The sequence below is a fragment of the Crocuta crocuta genome, unplaced genomic scaffold, assembly GCF_008692635.1.
Source record: "Crocuta crocuta isolate KB4526 unplaced genomic scaffold, BGI_CrCroc_1.0 scaffold772, whole genome shotgun sequence".
In the NCBI taxonomy this organism is placed as follows: Eukaryota; Metazoa; Chordata; class Mammalia; order Carnivora; family Hyaenidae; genus Crocuta; species Crocuta crocuta.
In genome coordinates this window covers 345,014-365,958 of record NW_027528830.1, presented here as the reverse complement: position 1 = coordinate 365,958, position 20,945 = coordinate 345,014, and the positions used below count along the sequence as shown (strand labels likewise).

The 20,945-nt window shown below is 34.2% G+C and overlaps 1 protein-coding gene across 1 annotated transcript in view; it reads right to left on the bottom strand.

The window, feature by feature from the left end:
• CEP85L (centrosomal protein 85L) overlaps positions 1 to 20,945 on the bottom strand; it is a 156,357-nt gene that overhangs the window by 58,089 nt on the left and 77,323 nt on the right. Inside the window, exon 4 of the mRNA XM_077755990.1 lies at positions 7,680 to 7,801. Coding sequence (XP_077612116.1) covers positions 7,680 to 7,801 — 122 coding nt within the window. The remainder of the gene's footprint in view (positions 1 to 7,679; positions 7,802 to 20,945) is intronic.

Genomic DNA, 20,945 nt, shown 5'->3' with positions numbered 1-20,945 from the left:
AAACTTTAAAGACACAAACTAGCAAATCTTATTTCTAAAACTATCTAGATCTAGAAGACTTATGATAGCCGATTATACTTTTTTTTAAGTGAAGTATAATTGACATATAACATTAGTTTCAAATGTATAACAATGAGTATAACACATCAATGTGTTTATATTGTGAAAGAATCACCTCAGTATATCTAGTTAATATCATCTGATTATATTTTTTGAACATTATTGATTTATGCAAGTTTTCCATTTCTTTTCAAGTCAATTTTGGTATTCCTTTAAGATTATTCATGTTCTTTTATGTGTTCAGATTTTTTGATATAAGTTTATAACACCGATTTAAAATCTTTAATAATTTTTAATTACTAACATTTTGAGTCTTTCTTTTTCCTTGATTAGTAGAACTATAGATTTATCTATTTGATTAATTTCTGCTCTTATTTTTATTATTTCCTTTGTTCTCTTTTATGTTTACTATTCTTTTACTGGTCTTCTTAAGTTAAACAATTAATTCTCTTTCCTCCCTTGCTTCCTTCCTTTTCTCTCCTTTTCTTAATAAAAGAGAAAGACATGAGAAATGGTGATAATAGTCTAGCACAGATATTTTGCAGTCCTAGTAAAAATATAAAGAGAAAGCAATAGAATATTTGAAGAGATAAAGACCAAAAATTTTCCAAAACTGATGAAAAACATCAACTGGAATCAGAAGTTCTTCAGTCTCCAAAAATACCAAATATGATGAAAACCACCATAGGCACACTATAGCAAAACTGCTGAGAACATAAAGAAAAAATAATTAATCCAAAAAAATAACAAAGAGTACATTCAATATGGCAGCAGGAAGATCTGTGGATGACTTAAGAGAAACCAGAGAGCAATAGAATAATATCCCAGAGTGCTGAAAGAAAATACTGCCAATCAAGGCATTACATAACAACCAAAAATATCTTTTAAAAACAAAGGCGACATTCATAATAGACAAGAGATGAAAACACCCTCACTGTCCATCTATGGGTAAATAAAAAATTCATATATATATGTATATATGTATATTCATATATATACACACAATGTCTAAAAACAGAAGAAAATTCTATCATATGCTACAGCATGGATGAACCTTGAGGATGTCATACTAGGTGCAATAAGCAGACACAAAAGGACAAATACTGTATCTTCCCACTTCTTCCCAGGATTTGACTGGGCTTAGGAGATGCTACCCCAAAATATGGCACTTTGGTATACTGAATGTTTTAAGCCAAAGGAGTTTGAGAAAATAACAAAAGCAAGGTCACTCTGGCCTCCTCCCCACCTTTGCCCTTCTTCCCTAAACAGGTCACAAAACACTCAAGTAGGAGGTGCCCCCCACCCCCAAAACCCAGAGGAAAGGTGCATCCCCATCTCTGAAGATTCAAGGACCCAAAGAAGAATCCTACCAAGCATGCCTTGCTAAATTTCCCCCAGTTTAGTATACAATTACCTCATATTCCTTAACCTATCATATCCCTCCAAGACTATCCACTCTTCAACAAGCTTAGCATAAAATAATCAGGTCTGTCACTATGGGTCTTCACTTCCTTATAAAGGCTCCCATATCACATAAAACTTGTATGAAATAAATTTGTATGCTTTTCCACTATTAATTATCTTTGTCGGTTTAATTTCCAGATCTAGCCAGGGAACCCTAAATGGTCAAGAAAAACTTTTTCCTCCCCTATAGTATCAAAAAAAAAAGTGGTCAAACTTATAGAAGCAGAAAGTATAATGATGGTTTCCATGGGCTGGGGTGAGGAAGACCTGAGGAGTTGTTGCTGAATGGGTACAGAGTTTCAGTCATGCAACCTGAAAAAGACCTGAACTCTACTGTAAAAAATTATGTATAAAACTAAAACTCTACTGCATACTTAAAGATGTGTTACAACAACACACTTCATGTTATGTGATTTTTTTTCTTCACGGTTAAAAAAAAAGTGAGAGCTGGTACTCACTGAGTCCCAGTCCTTCCTTTTGCCAAGAATTGACTGAAACAGATGGTAAGGTCCTGACCATAGTGGGGACTGTCATTACAACAGAACAAAAAAAGGAATCAGGTAGAATACTTAATAAATATGGCCTTTATAAATCAGAAAATACATTTTAAAATTTTGGGTCAAAACTGTGAAATCAAGGAGCTGCTATAAGAACTATATGTTACTAAAAGAAATACTGGATCCAGTGATCCTGTCCCTGACCCAGGGAACAAGTAAGAATATGCACAATACTCAGTCTCAAGTTGAGAAAATACAGAAAAGCAAAAATATGTATCTGTTACCTTTTCAGAAAGTTCCTTTCCTTTCCTAATTAAATTTGGTTTCTGAAAATAGTTTCCATTGTTAGTTTTAAAACCATTAATGTTTTTTGAAGACATTATGGATACTACCACCAAATCAATTACGCCCAACCATCTTAAATAATTTATCAGAAATGGTTATCCAAGAGACATCTTCATGCATTACCAAAATAAAAGGAGAGAGGAGGACTGAAATCAAGTCACAGGTAGCCAAAGATCAAGGATGGAATGAGAAAGACTGATAAGATTTTATTCTTTTTGTAGGTTTTATTTATTTATTTTTAGAAGGGGGGGGGGGAGAGAAAAGAGAGAAAAAGAGAAAGAGAATCCCAAGGAGGCTCCATGGTCAGCAAGAGTGCAATGAGAGACTTGATGTCATGACTCTAAGAATGATCATGACCTGAGCTGAAATCAATAATTGGACACTTAACCAACTGAGCCACCTATGCACCCTGAGATTTTATTCTTTTAATTTCCCATGCATTTCCTTTTTCCCAATCTGTTTCAAAAGAGGGGATATAAAAGGAAAAAAACTAAAACCATGTAGAAGTGTATCTTCTATTTCACTTGTTCACATGTTTCCAACTACCTCTAGTACTGTAAACAAGGGATAAAACAGTTTTTTAAGAACTTGTCTCCTCACCCTTGGCTTCCAAAATCAGCTTTCATACATTTTGGGACATGAAATAAGGTCCTGGGCTTTAGTTTTGAAATATACTTCTAAATATACTTTGTTAGTATTTTTTAATTAGATAGAAAAAGGATGGATTGTATTAATTTTTCTTGGGCTAGTCAGAATTTTCAATTTCTCCAAAGCTGGGCCTGCCAAACAAAGCTAAGTGTATAGCTTCAAAATACTCCCAAGGTATATTACAAGGATTCTTACACATTTATCTACAAATCTTAAGATTTTACAAATAAATAGATAATCAATAATAAAGAATAAGGAAACAGCCTTTGTTCCTGGTTCCTGGGAAGGAGACTCTAAATCCATGGAGTGTTTATTAATGAGCCCCCTGGAAAACTCTTGTATTTGAGACAAGGTGACTCACAGTCCCTAGATACCAACTTTAGGATGGGGACTATTCACCAGAAAGCCAACCATGTGACTGAAGTCTGTGACTATAAGCCAATCTAACCTCCAGGGAGAGGAGGCTGGAGACTAAGTTCAATCACATGACCAATCAATTGTGCCCACACAATGAAACTCCAATGAAAATTCTGGGAACTCACCAGATTTGTAGCCAGTTGGTTAGAAGTGTGGGTAGCCTAGTGATGCCACCTTAAGACTGGCATCTGAAGATAGGCAGTCAGTCTTTTGGGGACTGTGTGCCCTTAAAGCTGTGGAGTCTGATGCTAACTTAGGGTATTTAGTGTCAAACCTGAATTACAGTACAGTAGGTGGGACTGAAATACAATACACATGACTCTTGGAACAACCAAAGTTTGAAATGTGCAGATCCACTGATACCCAGATTCTTTAATGAATAGAGTATAATATTGTTAAATGTATTTCTTCTTCCTTATGATTTTTTTAATGACATTTTCTTTTCTCTAGTTTGTTTTAAGAGCATAGTATATAATACATACAATATATGTGTTGATTGACTATGTTATCAGGAAGGCTTCAGGTCAACAGTAGGTTATTAGCATTTAGGTTTGGGGGAAGTCAACAGTTATACGTGGATTTTCAACTGTGCAGGGATCACAGTCCCTAATCACCATGCTGTTCAAGGTAAACTGTAAATTTAGAAATTGATTCTATAATACTATATGCTTAGGTATAAATAACCAAAATAACTTGGCTAGAAATGAGCTATTAAAACTGTATTTAAATGTTTAAATCAGCTGATAAAAATAATCAAATCCCACTTCAACACTTGTGAAGGAAAATAACTATTTTTGCATTATGGAGTCCCTCTCAAAGTAAAAGACATGTACTACAAATCGCCATGAACAAAATCTCACATGTTAATTGATCAAATACATAAGGATGGAGTTCCAGTAATATATGATAACCATGGTATGTACATCTAGGCCTTGCTTTAAGAAATCTGATCATACATCTTAGCTTGTAAAGCAATTAAAAGGATTCTATGATTTCAATAAAAAAGTATCCACACTATACCAAAGAATGCACTACTGATTTTTAAAAGCTTACTAATACAATTATGTGATTTTTACTTCCACAAACAATTAAATAGTAAACATACTGCAAATTGCAAGTAATGACAAAATGAGAATTCCCCTCTACCCTACCAGTGTCATTTACTAAGAACATTAACTCATTGTCTCATTGCAGAAGGTTTAAGGGTTGCCTCTTTGGGTCAGTCTCAAGTACAATGACTAAATATTATCTGATCAATCCAGCAGCAAAAGCTCAGCTTTTGCTGAGCAATTATAAGAACTACTAGTATCTAGTAGTAATATCTAATAGTAACTACTATTATAAGAACTACTAGTATCAGTAACAGCACAGGCTAACCAGCATCAGTAACAGCACAGGCTACCAGCAACCTTAACCTCTCTTTTCCAGTAAAATGAAGTTATTTCCCCTTAATGAATGTTTGGTGAGTACTTATTACGAGTAATAAAATGTACAAGAAACAGTCTCTTCTGTGAGAGGGCTGAAGTCTACTGAGGAGAAACAAGCACAGAAACATAACTACTATATACAAATCATGAATATGTGGCTACTATTTGCTAACGGTACCCATGCATCTGGCAGTATTAAGACTTTTAAATACATTCACTCATTTAAGCCTCGCTCATGCCTTAAAACTAGGTATAAGAAGGGAGCTGCATAGCTGAATGGGACTAGATTAAAAAAATGCAAAATTGAGCAACTTGAATTATTTTGGATTATTTCCTTAGCACCCTTTATAGGATAAAGAGTTGGAAAAAAAATATATTTTAATAGATTATGCTGATAATTACAGCATTTCCTACTGTCATGCACTGAATGTTTGTGCCCCCCTCCCAAATTTATATATTAAATCCTAAAGCCCAATGGGATGGTATAAGGAGACTAGGGGCCTATGGGAGATGATTAGGTCAGGTGGGCAGAGTCCCCATGAACAGGATTAGTGCCTTTACAGAAGAGGCCCCAAGGAACTCCCTCACTCCTTTTATCATGTGAGGTTGCAGCAAGAAGACAGCCATCTATAAAACAGGAAGATGACCCTCACTAGACAGTGAATCTGCTGGTGCCTTGAACTTAGACTTCTTAGTCTCCAGAACGAGGAGAAATAAATTTCTGTTGTTTATAAGCCACCCAGTCTATGGTGTTTTATTAAAGCGGTCCAAATGAACTAAGATGCCTATTAACTTATTTATACCCAATGTAATGGTAATTATAATGGTGTTCAAAAAATAATAAAAGTTGATTGATTCTGATTGTTTTGAGGGAGAGTACACTCATATTAATAAAAGTCTGAATTTCAGCCTGCATAAAAAATATTAATTTCAAATATGTACAGTGAATTAAATTGTTACGTGTACAAAATATATGTCCACTGGGGTCTATAATTACCCACATATAAAATTCACTTGTACTAAAAATATCTATTATTTTATACAGTCTTTTCATAAAGCCAATCAAAAGCCAATCTATCTTCTAGAAACTTCATTCACTTATCAAACACGTAAGTGATGCCAGACGGGCAAGGTCTCAAGAGGGAGGGCATCAGGCTCATTGCCAAGAGGGTTCTCGACTTCATGTGAGAAAGAATTTAAGAGCTAGCCATTTAGGGAAAGTGGCAAGGATTTATTAAGGATAGAAATAAGAAAGCTGCTTGCTACTTCACATATAAAGTTAGTGGTCTCTCCTCCCAGGTGAGGAATACGGCTCCTCTTTGCCTCTAACAAAGGGTTGTACAAGTTTGTTTTAAAATTAGCTAACCATACAGAAAGAAGTGTACTCTTTACCTTTGGGTTTATCATTTACATTGGGCAGTTAGTTTTTCCACTGTTTTAGAGTTCTGGAATTACCCACAGGTACAATTTTAAGAATGTCCAGCCTAGGTGGCTTTTACTGCCACAGGGATTGGGGTCTTGTGGTTTTCTAGGAGTCAGATCTTGTGACTCTTTTTATGACTTGCTGACTTTCAGGTTAAGGGTCAGCCTAAAATCAAAATGGCTTTATTCTGGCCAACTTGTCTCTCAAGTCTTTCTTTCCTCCTGCCTCACAAGTATCAAACATTAAGCATATACTAAGAGCCAGGCTTTGTTCAAGATGTTGGGAACATGGTACAGAACAAAAAGTTCAGATATCCGTGTTCCAGTTACACTCCAGTAAGATACTGCTTAATAATGGTAAATTTCTAAGCAAAATCTTTTGAAACTTCAGCTATTAAATATACTTTTTTTTTTAAGTTTATTTATTTTGAGAACGTGTGCGCTGCCGGTGGGGGAGGGTCAGAGAGACATGGGGAGAGAGAAAATCCCAAACAGGCTCTGTGCTGATAGTGCACAGCCCGAAGTGGGGCTGGAACCCACAACTGTGAGATCATGACCTGAGCAGAAATCAAGAGTCAGACACTTAACCAACTGAGCCAACCAGGCGCCCCTAAATATATTTAAAGATTTTAATTGGTATTTAATTCTAAGGTTAATAAAATGTCTACTGCTTTATCTCAAATAAAGCACATGACAATTAGTAATAACTAGCATTAAGAAAAAAATGTCTCCTCAATTTCCCCATTACTATACACACAGGTTTAATTATCTCTAAAGTATACATAAATTATATACACTGAATATACATCAAGAATAATATAATTAAGTAATATCAATGTTTATTGCTCAAAATAATCAAGAGACTGTCTATTAAGCACAAAAAATTTTTCAGAGCTTTGGTACTCAAAAATGCAAAATTTTTTAACTGTGTCCACAAATTTCCAAAATTCTTATCTGTAAGGCATTTGATTTTAAACATTCATGATTTTCAGTTTCTTCACCTTCAGATCTAACATATATTGGTTCAAGTATTAGCATTTTAAAGTAGCTTTCCAATCTAATAGTTTCCAAGTATAAAACACAAACATACAGCTTATAGCTCTGGTAGTTCATTAGCACTTCAGTTAACTTTCTACATATAGAAAAAAGAAGAGGAGTTTCCAAATGAGTTACTGTAATGTGAATGGAAGGATGGTGGAAAACAGAACAACAGACCAACCCTCAGTTCTGAGAGGGATTCTTAAAGGGGATGGGATGCGGGAGGGACAGAAAGGAGACAATGTATTTGTAAGACTGTATTTCTTAAACTCTAAGTAGTAGATACAAATGGTATTTGTTTTAGTAGTCTACATTTCTGTGTGCCTGAAATATTTAGTAAATAAAAAAAAAACAGACTCACCGATCAATCACAATTTCTTTCTGCCTTAGCAGTCCTTCTTTTATCTTCAGCACTGATTCCCACTTACTGAAATCCTGATAGCCAGAAGGTGAGTAACTCTGACGAGACGATCCAGTAAAAACCTGCACAAATATATTTGCGCTATTAGTACACTGAAAGTGTTTAAAAGAAATATTTATGTCGTCTAATATTTTCCCAATGATTTTCATTAAAAAATGAGAAAACTCTCCCTTTGATTTTTTTTTAAAGACTGTCTGAAATCACACCTGTGAGTACAACATAACTCGAGGAATTTCAAGGAAGTTCTGGAGTAAAAGTACAAGTCTAATGAATTAGTGATAAAGAATATTGAATCTGGCTTATTACAATACTACATGTATAAGATCTTATACTCATCTTGTGGAAGCTTTCTGGAAGTGAGAGATCAATCACTCACTGCCTAAGGAAGAAGTACAATAAGACAATGTACTATGGTTAGACTAGACAAATATTACCAAAAAGGTTCCACAAGTCTGTAGTGTGCAGACTTCAAATTGTCATCCATCATATCGCATTTAATTACATTAAAATTTCAAAAGTAAAAATATTTTCACAAAATAGTAAACATATTTAAAGAAAATATGACTTAAGCAGGTATAATTTGGGTGATTACAGGTCTCCAATATAAAGTACATAATTTAGAAAAAATCTGCTTAGAATTTAAGAGAAATTTCAAATATTTAAAACAAATCAATACTGATAAAAGCAAATATGACAGATACCCTCAAATTTCTATGATAGAAACAAACAAAAAGAAAGAAAACCTTAGTGGGTATGACTTCATATAGTCATAGAATGAACTGTATCTCCTCAAAAGGATATGTTTAAGTCCTAATCACCAAGTACCTCAAAAGGTAACCTTATTTGGAAACAGGGTCTTTTTTTTTTTTTAATTTTTTTTTAATGTTTTATTTATTTCTAGGAGAGAGAGAGACAGCATGAGCAGGGGAGGGTCAGAGAGAGAGGGAGTCACAGACTGAAACAGGCTCCAGGCTCCGAGCTGGCAGTCAGCACAGAGCCCGATGCGGGGCTCGAACCCACGAACCACGAGATCATGACCTAAGCGAAAGTCGGACGCTTAACCGACTAAGCCACCCAGGCGCCCCGGAAACAGGGTCTTTAAAGTAGTCAAGTTAAGATGAAGTCTCAGAGGGGAGGCAGGACATCTGGGTGGCTTAGTCAGTAAGTGTCCAGCTTCAGCTCAGGTGATGATCTCACGGCTCATGGGTTCAAGCCCCAAATCAGGCTCTTTGCTGACAGTTCAGAACCTGGAGCCTGCTTCGGATTCTGTATCTCCCTCTCTCTACCCATCTCCTGCTCACACTCTGTCTCTCTCTCTCAAAAATAAACAAACATCAAAAAAAATTTATTTTAAAAGATGAAGTCAGTGGGATGGGCCCTAATCCAATTATGACTGGTGTCCTGTGTAATGGCAAAATTTGAACACATCCACACAGAGGCAGACTATGTAACGAGATACAGAAAAAACACCATTTGAAGATGAAAGCAGAGATTGCAGTGATGCACCTAAGTGACAGCAACATAAAAATTGCCAGCAAACCACTAGAACCCAGCTTGGAACAGATTCTTCTTCACAGTCCTCAGAAGGAACCAACTCGGCCGACACCTTGATTCTAGACTTCTAACTTTTAGAACTGTGAGACAACAAATTTGTTGCGTAAGCTACCCAGTTTGTGTCCTTTGTGCAGCTCTAGGACACTAATACAGTTGATAAATCATGTAGGAACATAAATTCTTTGGCAGGATAAATGATCCTATAGAAACACTCCAAAGCAACTTTAGGAGAATTCAAAGCTGCTATGATATTTTTATCCTTTGTTTTCCAAAGACGCTGCTGGCAAGACCTATTTCTGAATAAACCACTAATTGCGTTATATCAACTAGTCCTGGATTAACCCTTTAAATTAAGATGATTTTCAATTAATACTAGGATGGGATGTTTCAGGCAGAAGACAGAAAAAGATGCAGAGTAGGAAGGACAGAAACCAGGAGACAAGAAGGAACATAACCTTGTCAGATGGGCAGATATTTGGAGTGTAAGTGACATTTACTATTATATGGGCAGGTTAGTCGGAGATCCTTCTCTGAATTTCGTTCTTTCCTTTGCCTAACATACAACCCAGACTGATACTTAGCCATATGCCCTAGTAAAGATACATCAGCTGCTACAATACTGAACTGTTTTTCCTGTGGTCGGTAACTAGCTGTTGTCCAAATCCCCAAAGGTCCTCTCCACTCTCCAGGCCACTCCTCAGAACTCTCCATCATCCAACAAATGAAGAGTTACTTCTTGACATTTAAAGATGTCCATCCATAAAATGGCATCCTTTCTGACTGGTTGGTTCCCTGCACTAGCCAACCCTCCAAAATTTTCCCATCTCAGAACTACCTACCAGCTTGTATTTAGTTGGCAGCACTGAGATTCAAACTTGGGCACCCCAACAAAAAGCATGTATTCTTAAGGGAATTGTTACACTGCTTCTAGTATGGCCTAAATAAGGTATTCACAAAGTTTTCTATAATCACAAGAGTTGAAAACATTTTTGATAGTAACTGCTCTCAGGAGCTAAAAGAGAATTCAGCACCATACACGATATTGTTGATATTACGAGGAAGTCTCTACTTACTGCAACTCCATGTTGCTTAATGACTACCAATTTAGTGGGTTAAGTGCTTGACTAAATTTATTTTGTCAAATTATAGCTCAAACAGGAATTCATAAAAACTAGTAAAAGCTAATAAGCAAAATAAAAGACCATACCAACAATTCCCAAACTCAATGTAAGATCTGGAAATTATCAAATTAATGACTTGGTAAACTATTTGTGCTATAATACTAAATATTTCATTTATTTGATGACTAAAAATGATTATACACTTTATATACACTGAATTATATATTAATATCCTGATGCCAGTTGACAGGTATTTTAAATAATGGGTTTTGTATATTGCTATCATGCCTAACAAAAAACCTTCTCAGGTACTAGTCACCTCTTGCAAAGACCTAAGAAAGGTTTCTCCATTTCTGATTACCACACATCAGGAATGACTGATACCATAATACTGAAGCTATATTTTACCTTCTATATCTTGTTCCTATTTCAATAAGCAAATACCCGCAGCTTAAAAAAAAAAAAAGTCAAAACAGCAAGAACAACAACAACAACACAAACAACACAAGAGCCCAGGCAACAGATGATGATCTTGTGAGGAACTGTTCTACTCTTCATACATCTTCTGCTAAAGAATTTCCCTATAGCTGACAACTTCCTAATGAGTAGACTTTTCTTGGTTTGAAACACTTCTTGGCATTCAAGAGAGAGAGTAAATTGTATGAAAAAGTATATTTGCAAGAGAAAAGCAAATAACAGTAGTTTGCAAGAGAAAACCAAATAACAATACCATTTGGCTTATAGCACATGAATCACTGACAGAACAGACAGCTAAAGCACTTACCAAATACTTCTATGAATATACATAAAACAATATGAAAATTTATTCTTCTGATTTGTAGCTCCCTTGACCTAAAGTCTTTGGAAAACAAATTAAAATTGAGCTATAAAACCAAGTAAATGAGAATAAAGAAAAAAAGAAAGGCTTCCCTTGTAATAAAGATGCACTAATATTTAAAAACTGCTGAGAATAAATATTAAAAGTTTTGTAACAGGATGCCTGGCTAGCTTAGCTGGTTAAGTGACCAATTCTTGATTTTGACTCAGGTTATGATCTCATGATTCATGAGATCAAGTCCTGTGTCAGGCTCTAGGCAGTGCAGTCTGCTTGAGATTCTCTTTCTTCCTCTTTTTTCCCCTTCTGCGCTCACCCTCTCTCTCTCTCAAAATAAATGTAGTACAAAACAATCCTATGCTATTTCTGTCAGATTCTCTTTTAGCCTTGCCAAGAGTGAAGTCTGATCTGCTGTAAGTTATGATAAAAATAAATTTTTATCACTTGTATGGTGATGGATGGTAACTAGACATAGTGGTGATTATTTAATAGCATATACAAACAAAATCATTATGTTATACACTTGAAACTAATATAATGTTAAATGTCAGTTATACCTCAATTTTTTTAAAAAAATGTAACATGCAAAGAATTACCAAATCAGCAGCATGATAGTCTTCCTTATAAATAAATCTCAACCCTAATTCATAAAAGTTTAAAGAGGAGAAAAAAATCTGACACAAAACCAAATGCTATAGGTGAACTTAATGGTAATTTTTAAAATTTCATCAATTGTTCCTTTTCTGTGTATCTTCAGTAGTAAAGCATTGTTTATATTCTATGCGAAATCATCAAGGTACAGGGGATCCTGGGGGACTCAGTCGGTTAAGTGTCTGACTCTTGNGGCTGCCTTGCTATCTGACACTTCACAATATACTTCAGCTTGAATTTTAAAACTTTGTTTAATATGGTTTTATTATATAATGATACAACTTTGTTATAAAAGAGTTAGATGAAAACAGTCTTCATAATTGTCATTTTTAGTGATAAGGATATAAACAAAAATATTTTACGATACAGGAAAATTATATGAAATTTGAAAATCAGAGCCCATAATTAAAGTTTTACTGGAACATAGCCATGTTCATTCTTTTATATATTATCTATGGCTGCTTTCTCCATCAAAGCTGGGTAGTTGCCAAAGAGACTGCCTCTCTCTCTCTCACACACATACATACATATATATGTATAAACAAAGAATATTTTAAACTGTATTATAATATACAGCATATCAATAAATTTAAAATTTTACATGAAATTGAGAACTTTCTAAAAAATTATCAATTACCAAAAGTAAGTCTTACTACTTATTAAATTAGCTAATAATTTTACAGGTAGTTTCTACCTAAATGTTAACAAAAGATAAAACAGTGCAAGAGAAAAATTTTTGAGAAAGACAGTAAGGAAAGACTAATAATAATAAAGAATAATAATAAAGCATGTTATAAACCAAGAAAATTTAAAATACACTTTGCAGCAAATACAGAAATTCACATTAAAACAATATCACCATTAAAAAATATGCTTCTAAGTAATACATAGGTTGACTGAATGAAATTGAAAATATATCAGAACTTGTGAGATGCAGCTAACATAGGACGAAGAAAAGAATTTACAGCACTAAATCATTAGAGAAGAGAAAATGTCTCAACTCAATAATCTAAACTCCCATCTTTAGAAGCTACAAAATATAAACCAAAGCAAACAGATGGAAAAAAGTAAGGGTAAGAACAGAAATCCACTAGGTTTTTTTTTTAATTTTTATTTTTTAACATTCATTTTTGAGAAACAGAGACAGAGTGTGAGTGGGGGAGGGGCAGAGAGAGAGAGAGAGAGAGAGAGAGAGAGAGAGAGAGACGGACAGAGGCAGAGACAGAAAATCTGAAACAGTCTCCAGGCTCTGAGCTGTCAGCACACAGCCCAGTGCTCAAACTTGCAAACTGCATTTTTTATCATGACCTGAGCTGAAATCTGACACTTAACCCACTGAACTAATCAGATGCCCAGATATCCACTAGGTTTAAAACATAAAACAAATACACAAAAGTCAATGGGGATGAAATGAAAGATATCAGTACAGATACTGTAGATATGAAAAATAAAAAACCAATATGGGAATTATTAGGAGCAACTCTACACACACAAATTGAACAACCTAGTGAAATATGCAAACTTCTTAAAAAGTGTAAACCAGCAAAATTCATCCAGCATGAATTAGATCATTTGAATAGCCCTGTAACTGTAAGAGTAACTGAATGTAGACATTAAAAACAACAAAACTCCTGAAAAAGAAATCTCTAAGCAAACAGTTTCATTGTAGAATTCTACGGAACGTTTAAAGAATTAACAAACTCAGAAAAGTGAGTATTTCCCAACTCATTTTATGAAACCAGCAATATTACTCTGATATCAAACCAGATAAAACAGGAAAAAGAAAACTTTTCCCTTTTATGAGGGATCGTCATCCCTCATAAACATAAAAATTCTAACAAAATCAATTAAAATAGACATGGATTGATAACATGACCCAGGTTTACCACAGGAATGCAACTTACCACATTAACAGAATAATTTTAAAAACCTACTAAAATAAGTAACTTTACCAAGGTTGCACAATTCAAGATCAACATAAAAATAATAATTCTATGTGAAGCATATAAACAATTATAAATTAAAATTTTAATATAATTTCTATCCATAGAAGATAAAAGAGACAAAAATTTAACAATACATATGGTAAGATCTGTACACTGAAAATTATGAAATATCACTAAGAAATTATAAAAACTATTTTTTTAAAAAAAAAAGAGAGATGTACTTCAGTATTTAGATATCATTTGTCCCTACACTGATTTATATATTAATCACAATCCAAATTAAAATCCAAGCAGGTGTTTTTAGAGGTTGACAAGCTGATTCTAAAATTCTCATGGAGATTTCAGAAAGTAAAGAACTTATAATATTTGATTTCAAGACTTATTATAAACCTGCAATATTAATGAGGGTGTGGTATCAACATAAAGATAGACGAATGGAACAGAATCAAGATCCACAAATAGACCTAACCATATTAGTCAAGTGATCTTTTTTCCTTTTTTAAACTAAACTTTTTGAGATAATTATAGGGACACACACGTTATAAGCAATAATGCAGTGAGCTCTCATGTATACTTTCCCAGCTTCTCTAATGGTAATGTCTTGCAAAACTATACTATATCACCACCAGAATACTGACATGGTCAAGATGCAAAACATTTCCATCACAACAAGAATTCTTCTCATTGGCCTTCCCCATACCCCCGCCACCAGCTTTATAGAGATAACTGATATTTAACATTGCATAGGTTTATGACATACAACTGCTGAATTGATCAACTTAAATATTCTGTAAGACAATGACCCCAACAGAGTTAGCTAACACCTTCATCACCTAACATAATTACCATGTTTTTTTCCTTGTGGGGAGAACATTTAAGATCTACTCTTTTAGCAAGTTTCAAGTATATCATACAGTATTATTCACTATAATCACCACGCTGCACATCAGATTTCTAGTATCAATTCGTCTTATAACTGGAAGTCTATACTTTTTGGCTAACATCTCCTCACTTCCCCACCCCTCAGTCTTTGGTAACCACCATTCTAGTCTGTTTCTATGAATTTGGCTTTTTTAGATTACACATAGAAATGACATCATAAAGTATTTATTTGGTATTTAACCAAAAGAAGTGAAACCATAGGTCTACAAAGACCTGTAGGCAAATGTGTATTGACAATCACCCCAAACAAGAAACAATCTGTATGACCATTAGATTGCTAAATGGTATGAACAAACTGTTCTACATCTATAAAATGCATATGACTCAACAATAAAATAAGTGATACGCACAACACGTGGATGAATCTCAAAAACATTACACTGAGTGAAAGAAGGCATACTCAAAAGGTTACACACTGGCGGGTTTTTATATGACATCTAGAAAGGGCAAATCTATGGAGACAGGAATCAGACCACTGGTTGGAAGAGCTGGGATTGGGTGTTGACTACAAAAGGGAAAAAGGTAACTTTCTGTGGTGACAGAAATATTGCACGCTATTTACATGGTATACAGTCTAAACACATTTTTCAAGACTCAAACTATACATTTTTAAAGGTTCAGTTTTACTGTATTTAAGTTATATCTCATAATTCTATTTAAAAAATAGGTATATTTTGTTTCTTTAAAAAATCTCAATAAAATTGATTTTTCTAAAAATAGTTATAATATTTACATATATCCCATTCAACAATACTAGAAGTAAAAAGAATTTATCATAAATTTGAAACAATCCAAATATGTATCAACAAATACTCAGTATAGCATAAGTATAGAACATAACACTACACAGCAATAAAACAGATACTCAGCACATGGATGAGATTCAGAGACATTATACAAGATCAAAGAATCCAGATGAAGAACCATACCTATTCAATGATAATAAAAGCCAGAACAGTGAAAATGCATGTGATGTTACTATACTATACAAAGAGGGTCATGTTAAATTTATTGAGCACTGGAAATTTTTATATCTTGACTTGAGTGGTGTATATAAGGGTATATACGTTATTAAACAGAATGAAGCTAGTATTACATGTAAGACCAATTACAGTAAGACCACTTACTTTATTGTATGTATGTTAGACTTCAACAGAAACACATATATACATAATAACCATAGACATTGCCTACATTTTATTTCCCTCTCTCTCTAAAAGTAGAGCTAAGGGGAAATGAAGGCCTTGTTAACTAGGGGAGAAAACTTAAGTACTCAAAGGTACACTGTAGAGCATATAATACACTATCCTGAGTATAATTTCATATCTCTTCTTCACTTTGGGGCTATCTTACACCTACAAATAATCAAGAGATAAAACACCAGATGAAGTAAATACAGCACACCAAGAAGGCAAGAACAAAACTGATAATGAAGGGTAACAGAGTATGCCACCCCAAAATATGGCTGTAGGAATTCAGGATATGCCACCCCAAAATATGCCACTTTGAAATATTTTGAGCCACGTGCACTTGAAAAATGGCAAATGTTGCGAGGTTTTCTCTGAACTCCACTATCTGCCTAAAGACAGATCCAAAAGGATCTTAATTACCATAAATCCCCTCCCTGGAAACTTCATCAATCAGGGAAGGCAGACACTTATCACAGAAGATGACACCTGTAACAGACACTGACTGCACTCAGACAAACTTTCTCACAGACTATCACAGCTCCCATCTATTCTTCATAGGGACCACAAATCTTTCCTAAAGTCATTTACTTTCCCCTTAGAGGCCTATGTCCTACCCCACTTTCCTCATTAAAATGATATTTAATCCTGAATTCTAAATCTGTCTCGACTTTCTCATTTTCCCCTGTGTATCTTCCATGGGTATATGATGTATACATATTGATCAACCTGTTTCTCTCTTGTTATTCTATTACTACAACAGTCTCAGCCAAGAACTCAGAAAGGTGGAGGAAAAATTATCTTTCCTCCCCTATAACAACCTACAAATGGATTCTTAAGAGTTGTTAATACTCCACAACAAAGAAGGCTTCATGTAAGACAGAGGACAACCCTGCTCCCTGATATGAAGACAAGAAAATATTTTATATTCAAACAACCTCTCCCATTAGTAACACATTTTTACCCCAAGTAGTTAGAAAACAATTAAGAATTTCTGTTCTATAAAATCATAACTGGACATGAGAGGAACAGTATTTTGTGGCAATTATATATTGTTAGTAAAATATACACTTTTACCATATTCCAGAAGACATAGGTACTGCTTTGACAGAAGGTGAATAAGACATGCTGAAGAGTTTTGAATATTTCTAGGAAAAAAATATCCAAATTCACATATCAATAAAATAGAAAATTACTGTTGTGATATTGTTCTAATTAGAATTTCAAGTAGTCAGTCATGTTTCTACATGACTGTAGCCAATATGAGTAATCTAGGTGACACTGATAACTTAATATATAATTTATATTTATAGTCTATGAATAATCATAAATTTTTAACTAGACATAAAGATGAAATCTAAAAGATAATTATAAAGGCATGTAACTGTGTGAGCTAATTTGAAATATAGAAAAGAAAGGATGTCATCAAAGTAATGAACATTTCAAAATCTGTGCGGGTCAAAGAAGGACACTTTCCACAAGTGAACATTTTTCAAACATATTTGGGATTAAAAAGTATTTTATATTCAAATCACCAAACTCAAGGAAAGAGTGGATTTACCTACAAATACTTAAGATACATTATTGCAATTGTGCTTTACATAAGAAAACAGTAATTTCCTGGCCAAAGAAAAATCATTACTCTTCTGCATCTAGACCCCAACCACCCAAATTTATAGACCCATAATACATGTATCGGCATTTCTTACTGTAAACAGCCAATCCCACTCTCATAATTGAATAGAGATAGCAGGCATCCACAACCCCAAATACATGCTACTTAGATGAGACCCAGATGCCGTGAAAACTTGCCAAAATATGTCACTTAATGGTCAAACATGCTTCTAAAATAAGCTTACCATATTGCAGCTGAAAATAGCTCAAAATTCTTTGGCCTCAGCTTGGACAAATACTGTTTAAATTTAGATAATCTAGTGCTACCACACTTAACTGCAATACAGCCTCTGCAATTCTTCAAGCTTATTATCTCTCCTTCATTTGCCTTTGTTCCTTAGCTGGTTTGTTCATCACTCACAACATGTCAGACAACACAGCAATCTTCCTGTTTCCTGGAATGGTCTATCTGAAGCAATATCCTAAGAGTGCTTTTTGGTAAAAGAATCATGATACTTCACCCGAAAGTAAATTCAAAAAACTCAGTAAGGAAGATGAAAAAAACCTATATATTACATAGAATTCAAACAACTTCTATTCACCCAGAGTAGGAAAAACATGGATTATATGATTACTTTAAAAAAAAACCTGTACATTAAAATAAAAATCAATATATTACATATTATATTATTATTACTAAAAGAAATGTGCACTTATTTAAAAACCTATTATCTTAAGCCCACCCATGTAATTATTTACAGAGTGTATTACTACAAATTTTCTCTAACAAAATTCAAACCAAAAGACCATACTTATTAAAAATCATTCTATCTGGGGCACCTGGGTGGCTCAGTCAGTTAAGCATCCGATTTCAGCTCAGACCATGATGGCATGGTTCATGGGTTCGAGCCTCATGTAGGGCTCTGTGCTGACAGCTAGCTCAGAGCCCAGAGCCTGCTTCCAATTCTGTATCTCCCTTTCTCTCTCTCACCCTTTCCTGCTCACGCTGTCTCTCAGAAATAAAAAAATAAATAAAAAATTAAGAAATTTTTAAAAAGCATTCTATCTATAACCTCTTCCTAGTGACCAATTATAAACTAAAGTCTGCATCTTGAATTCTGAAATTTAAATTATAGAAACAACTGTGTTTTAATGATCTCATTATTTCCTCAATTTCTCTTTATTACTAATTCTATAATGCCAGCTATCTTTGTCATCCTAATATGCTTTACTAAATAATAAAGCAGGGATACTGAGTTACTTCAAGGGTAAAAACCCTGAAAAAAATTATAAAAAGAAACTGATGAAAGGAATACACACCTATATTTTATGTCTTAAAAATACATGTGCCCGAAAATAACGAGAATCCTAAAAACAGTACCTATTTCCCCCTTGCTAAACAACTAAATTACTATTAAATTACCTCTTTTAGAAGAAGGGACCTTTTTCCTCTCAAAGATCAATCTGTTTTATGTGCATTCTCTGTTAGCCTTATATTTGTTTTTGAAAACTGCCAACTGGGTGGTTTAGTTGACTGAGCGTCTGACTTCTGCTCAGGTCATGATCTCACAGGTCCCCAGTTCTAGCCCCACGCCAGGCCCACTGTTGTTGGCCTGTCAGTGCAGAGCTCTCTTCGGATCCTCTGACCACCCCTCTCTTTCTGCCCCTCCCCTTACTTCACCCGAAAGTAAATTCAAAAAACTCAGTAAGGAAGATGAAAAAAACCTATACATTACATAGAATTCAAACAACTTCTTCAAATTTAATCATTAATTTTACTTATAAAACAGAATGTAGCCTTATCCAAACCCTTTGTGGTTATAATTTAGTTTTTTACAATTTAAGATGAAATATATTAACAGAATTTAATAAATTCAATTTGTTAATTGTAATTAACAAACCTGACAGCTTTTACTGGTAACCAAACCAAAAAATATATATACAACTCACAATTTATGAAAAGGACACTGTATGAAATGGAAATGGAGAGAACCCTATCAAAATGAGACATTTAATATAATGTGGGTCTATCTGGGATCTTAGCCAAGGGTACAGATAACAAATGTACCACACTATAGAACCAGATTCTACTAAAACAGAGCTGTAACACAAACACTAACATATTTCATTTATTTTTAAAAGCAGATTACCAAAATGTTTTATTCAAGTTGTTTATCATATTTTACTATTAAGAGGTAAAAGAAAAATACATAATAAATGTGTTTTAGGACCAAAGCACTGTCTACATATTTTAAAATGTATGAAAGGATTTTTCTAAAAGGCCAAAAGGAACTATTAATGATGATTATCTTGCGGGAAGAGAGGAAGTAGGCTTTTACTTTATATCACTTGGATTATTTGACTTTGCTTACCATCCATATACTTTTTCTTTTCTAACAGTACAGATACGGGCCATTATGTTTTTTTTTTTCCTATATGTTAAAAATAGTGTTTTTTAAAAAAGATTTCAAGAGTCAACAATGGAGAATCTTTTCAAGGCAAAATTGTTGAGAGGAATGAGAGAGTCCTCTCTATGTTAGAGCGTAAAACGTAAGCAAGTTGATTGCTATTCAATTTAAATATCCCTTCACGTAGTTTTCAAAAAATTATTAGAATCAGAAATGTTAGAATTTTTTTTAATCCTGAGTCTAGTTCAACACCTGGCCCGTAGCATATAATCAGTCAAAAGAATATGAATAACTACAGTCCCTCAAGTGTATTTTTCAGACATCAAAAAAATTTCTAAATTATTTCCAACAGCACAAACAGGTATTGTAATTAGAGTAACACAAAAGTAATTATGACAGTGGTTCCTTTCCCAGTTTAAGCTGTATCATNAGCGAAAGTCGGACGCTTAACCGACTAAGCCACCCAGGCGCCCCAAGGCCCTATTCTTTTACAATCCCTCATACTCAGCACAGAATCTGTGCTAAATATGGAGCGATCTAAAAATTTAGAATTACTTGGGGCACCTGGATGGCTCAGTCAGTCAAGCGGCTGACTTCAGTTGACCAGCTCAGGTCATGATCTAACGGGTTTGTGAGTTCTAGCCTCGTCTCGGGCTCTGTGCTGATAGCTCAAAGCCCGGAGCCTACTTTGGATTCTGTGTCTCCCTATCTCTTTGCCCCTCCCCTGCTCAAACTCTCTCAAAAATAATCAAACATTAAAAAAAATTAATAATTACAGAAAGCTACCATCTCTCAAATTATGACTACTTAAAATCTCATTTTTATAGCAATTATATGCATAGTAAAAATATATACACTTTAAAGACTATAGTTCAAAGATCAGCTCATAAACTTACATGTGAATAAAAATCATATTTTCCTGCCCTTGACGTCTAGCCTAATTTCTTT